The sequence below is a fragment of the Sphaeroforma arctica genome (genome assembly GCF_001186125.1).
Source record: "Sphaeroforma arctica JP610 unplaced genomic scaffold supercont1.2707, whole genome shotgun sequence".
Classification (NCBI taxonomy): domain Eukaryota; class Ichthyosporea; order Ichthyophonida; genus Sphaeroforma; species Sphaeroforma arctica.
Window position 1 is genome coordinate 1 of NW_014037851.1, and position 5,177 is coordinate 5,177.

The window sequence follows — 5,177 nt, forward strand, 5'->3', positions numbered from 1 at the left end:
TATATATATACTATCGCCGCTGCTGAGAACNTAAAGACGTCTGCAGCGCGTGCAGGTACGAAATGCGATTGTTTCAACGAGAGAGGAATGTCGCTAATTTGGCGAAAGCAAGCCGAACCGAAATGTAGATGACAATATAATATTATATAAAGTTATCGCACAGGTTTTAATTTTGTAGTTAATGTTGGTGTTAAGTGTTTGAATCAAGCGAAAACAAACTGAAATGTACACACACCTGAAACACACACCTCAAACTGCCACTCAGGCACGGGGGGTAACAGATATCACTCAATATTTGCGAAATTGGTGCGAATCGGGAATGTGCACGAAAACCTCGGGCCATACTGTTCCAATTGGTTTCTTTAATTGCTATTTGCTAATCTGCGCACCCAGCCTCAGCTGTTAGACTATCAAAGCCACATTGTCAGCTGAGGAAACATTTATTCGGGTTAATATTAAGATTTGTTTGGATTGGGTATGTGCACGAATATTGTTTTCGGGTCATTTTGTCTCATTTGCTCCTTTAATGCTATTTGTTGTTTGCTATTCTGCGCATCCAACCTCATCTGTTAGACTATCAAAGCAACACTGTCAGCTGGACGGGGATGGTCGTTTGGGATAACCAGAGTTGTAATCGTATCTCGCTAATTCCACAGCATTCGGACAACTCTTCTGGATCCATTGAATACCCCCCTCTCACTCTATATACACTTGGGTTTTAGGGTAGGGTTTAGGGTTTTATCAGATCCTACTTCCTTATCCGGTCAGATAGTCAGAGATGCACCTGCGCCCGTCTACCTGACTACACCACACCACACCACACAGCGCACCCCATTGCATGGACTATAATAGACGGCTAAGCCGTTGGTCAGTATCCTACTATCATAGGTGGCTAAGGCGTGGGTTAGTATAAAGATCGGCTGGTTGTGTCAGAGTCCCCTCTCCCGTACCGAGCATCTTCGCATACACACTACTCGCTACCCATTCGTTCACCTCCGGGCTCATAGGGTTGAATACAAACCCTAAAACCTGAAAACCCTGCTTCGGATCCTCCTCTAATCTAGCACGCTCAAGTGACACACATGTGCCGTGTCAGGTATGCGCTCAACGTTAACGTGTGTCCCTCTATACACGTCTGCTTTAAGCCGTCATAGCGCCAGCTTTAAGCCAAACGTTTACGTTTTCTTCTCTACCCCATGTCTGCCTCAGGCCGTGATCATAACGAACTTGAGATCCTCAACAATCCCCCCGGAGGCGTCCACTACAAGGTCCTCGTGCGTTAAACGCTGTACTACAGGCCGTTGGATGTACATAATATTCGACTTCGGGTTGTCGTAGCCTTCATTGCCGAGCATTTTGCATCCCTTCTTGTAGGTGATTTCACCTGTGTATGTGTGTGTGGTGGAGTTGTTTAGTATGTGTGTGTGGTGGAGTTGTTTAGTATGTGTGTGTGGGTATATTTATGTGCGTATGCAATGTTCAGTATCTGCATGTATGTATGGGAATGCAGCTAACGCGACCGGTGTATATGTGTTGGAGTGTAGGCAGTGTTCAGTATGTGTATATGGGTCTATGCATGTATGATATGTGTATATGGGTCTATGCATGTATGGTATGTGTATATGGTTCTATGCGTGTATAATATGTGTATATGGGTCTATGCATGTATGGTATGTGTATATGGGTCTATATGCATGTATGGTATGTGTATATGGGTCTATGCATGTATGGTATGTGTATATGGGTCTTTGCATGTATGGATGGGAGTAGGACATAATGCAAAAGTATGTATTAACTGAAGTTGGTGATCACTCACCTGCGAAGGTATGTGCCTGGGGGGACAACTACACTCTACTTCAAATACCCGAAACACTATGCAAACCTCCAGCACACACCCCGGGCAATCTATAAACAGCAGAACAAACTTCTATAAATAGAACACAATTCTATAAATAGATCATACCAAAAAAGGACGACGTCTGCGACACCACGGCGCCCTGAGTGCCGCACGTGTTCAGCCGGAACTCCCCGTCCAGCTCAACGCTCGAGTTTCGGTTGAGGATGTTCAGAGCCACTACAGCCCCTCTACCCGTGTCAGACAAGTTGTCTACATACGTACCACGCAGGATCACCGGAGCTGTCAGGTTGAAGATACGGAGCGCACCTCCGCGACAGCCTGCGCCTGTGTCGAGGGCTGTAGGTGGGAAGGGAAGGGTGAGTGGTATAGTTGGTGTATGTGTGTGTGTGGTGGGGTGTAAGTGTGAGATAGTGTTGGTAGGTATCATATTTGGAGATGTATAAATAGCAAGGATAAGTCTATGTGTACGTGTACGTATGCTGTGTAGTGGTTGTGTCCAGCACTGTGTGTAGGTAAGTTGGGGTGGGATGGAGACAGGGTGAGTGGTATAGTCGAGTATATGTGTTTGTGCACATATTGTGCTCGAGCCATACATTCACCTTGTTTTTCACGTGAATACATATTCATATCCTTATGATGCATACATCAATGTACACACACGCCTACACATACCCATATTGTGCTCGAAACTAAAACCCTAAACCCTAAAAGACATACATTCTCCTTGTTTTTCACGTGAATACATATTCATATCCCTATAATGTATTCATCCACGTACACACACCTACACATACCCATATTGTGCTCGAAATGGCCATCCAGCGTTAAGGTGCCACTCTCGACGTTCTTAATGTGCACAGCCCCTCCGTCTGCGGCGAAGTTGTTCTTAAACTCTCCTCCGATGTATACATGCCCTGTGCTATACTCTGTATATAGCGCAGGTATAGGATAGGTGGATATAATAGGTAAATAGTAGGTAGATATAATAGGTAGATATAATGGGTAAAGGATAGGTAGGTATAATAGGCAAAGGATAGCTAGATTGAAAGGGTAGATGGGTGAGGATATGTAGAGCATACCATGTGCCGCACTCTTTATACACCTCAAATGAAGTATAGGTAGATGGGATAGCATGTATTGCATGAGATAGTAGAACAGCAAGTGCGTTGTTCATGTTTGCGTGTTTACTGGTGAGCTATCATAGGGCACTCACAAGTTGCACATCCTTTGTGTACATTGTAACGTATTGGCCATGTTGTCAAGAAATCACTGTACGTATCAAGTGGCACATGACAGAAGGTCATAGAGTGTATAAACATGCTTCATCTATAAGGATGGAAAAGAGGTAGGGGCTATGTTTTTACTAGAACATACCGGCAAAGATAGCGCCACCTTCTCCGTGCTCAGAGCCAAAGGGATAAGGATAGACTACTGCGTTGTTGTGGAACGTGGCTGTGATATTGACATAGGCATCCTCTGCGATGTATCTGTAAAATATGTAAGTGGTGGGTTGAATACTTTCATATAAACATAAAATGTGAAGTGAACACTCTCACATAAACATTAATTGTAACTCATATAATCGTAAATTGCAAGGTGAACACACTCATAAGAACGTAAAATGTAATGTGAACACTCATATAAACGTAAAATCTCAGGTCAACACTCATCATACAAACGTAAATTGTAAGGTGAACACTCTGAGGTCGTGTGATATAGAGATGTGTATTTACAGATGTTTACACGTGTATGTATAGTTGTATATGTGTGTTACACATGTACGTATAGTAATGTATGTGTAGTCACATGCATGTATGCTGTGCTGATCTCATGATGATCGTTCGTGATTATATATCATTGCGTGCGAGTGCGTTCTCTCCCACGACGTACTATACAAACATGCCTACAGATGCCAAATATACCTACAGATGCCAAACTTACCTACAGATGCCAAATATACCTACAGATGCCAAATATACCTACAGATGCCCATGCAACACACACTCACACAAGAAAACACTCCGAATCTCAGTCAATCGAACACTTACCCGAGAGAAACCGCCCCACCGCCGAAGACCTCTCTCCTGTCTGCGACTGTGTTATAAGTGAAAGCTGAGTCACCGTCGATTGTCACGTTACCTGTAGTCCACACAAAGAAGACGGAGCCGCGGTGGGCCCTGTGTGTGATAGATAGGGTTTATAGGGTTTAGGTTTTGATTTATGGGTTATGGGTTAGGAGAAAGGAACGGTTTTGTATGTAGGGTATGAGGATTGTAAATAGGGTAGGTGAGGTGTAGTTTTATATAGGGTATAGTATTTGAGGGATAAGTATATATATCTGTACGTGCATATATGATTAGATAAGTATATATATTTTGGGAAAGGTACACTGATCTGTATGTGTATGTATAGTTAGATAAGTATGTGTTGATTTAGTTTCTGCGTATATATTGTTACCTATGGAACTCTGTATACATCAATTTAAACAGCATCACATACGTCCTTCTAGTACTGTCGCAGTAGAAGACAGAAACCGCACAGCCGCTCTTTTATTATTCAAATGAGTCATACATATAAGTGTGCACGCAGACGCACTTCTAATACGCTACAACATACATCATCAGACACAACTCTGCAGAACTAGCACTGCTGTATGTCTTGATGAATATACACATCTCATCGGCAGTTGTTGTAGCGTGTATATACACACACTTGCCAGAAGTATTTGTTATTGTGTGTCTATACGCTCACTTACGAGAAGCCTCCGTTATACAAGATACGTATACACGTTCACTTACGAGAAGAAGTTGTGGAACTTGCAGTTTCGGACCTGTAGGGAGATCCAGGCAAAGTAGTCCTGCGACTGAGCGAAGGAGTTGAAGCTCTGCTGTGTGCGAGAGGGGTCTTTGCCTCCGAAAGCGTCGATGTTACTCACGTGGAGGGTCTGAGACTCGCGACTGTGGGGGAAAGAAATGGCATGAAAGTGTTAAAAGGTATGCAGTTTGTTGGTACTAATAAAGATATGGTATGTTAGTGTATAGATATGTATAGTCTGGTAGTATAGAGATAAAAATAGTGTGCTTGCATTAAGTAATATATAGTATGATAGGATCAAGAAACTTGTAGTATGCCAGTCTTTAAGGATGCGTGTCTATTATGTGCTATTTTAGGGAGTCTGTTTCTGACTGCATCCTGTATATCTCGATTTGATTCACCCCTTGTCTACATACAAAAGCAACACCGCCTGTGTCGCCAGTGTAGTACCTGACATTTGACTTGTATATTTATATTTTATACTTATATATATATGTATATTTAT

At 42.8% G+C, this 5,177-nt stretch overlaps 1 protein-coding gene across 1 annotated transcript; it reads right to left on the reverse strand.

The window, feature by feature from the left end:
- Positions 1–344: 344 nt before the first annotated feature.
- SARC_12911 (hypothetical protein) lies at positions 345–4,818 on the reverse strand (the record flags this gene model as incomplete). Its single annotated transcript, XM_014292974.1, has 6 exons — positions 345–1,384; positions 1,964–2,194; positions 2,653–2,784; positions 3,233–3,345; positions 3,907–4,035; positions 4,657–4,818. Coding segments are annotated over 6 exons (946 nt in total), but the record flags the coding sequence as incomplete, so codon positions are not given.
- Positions 4,819–5,177: the final 359 nt, after the last annotated feature.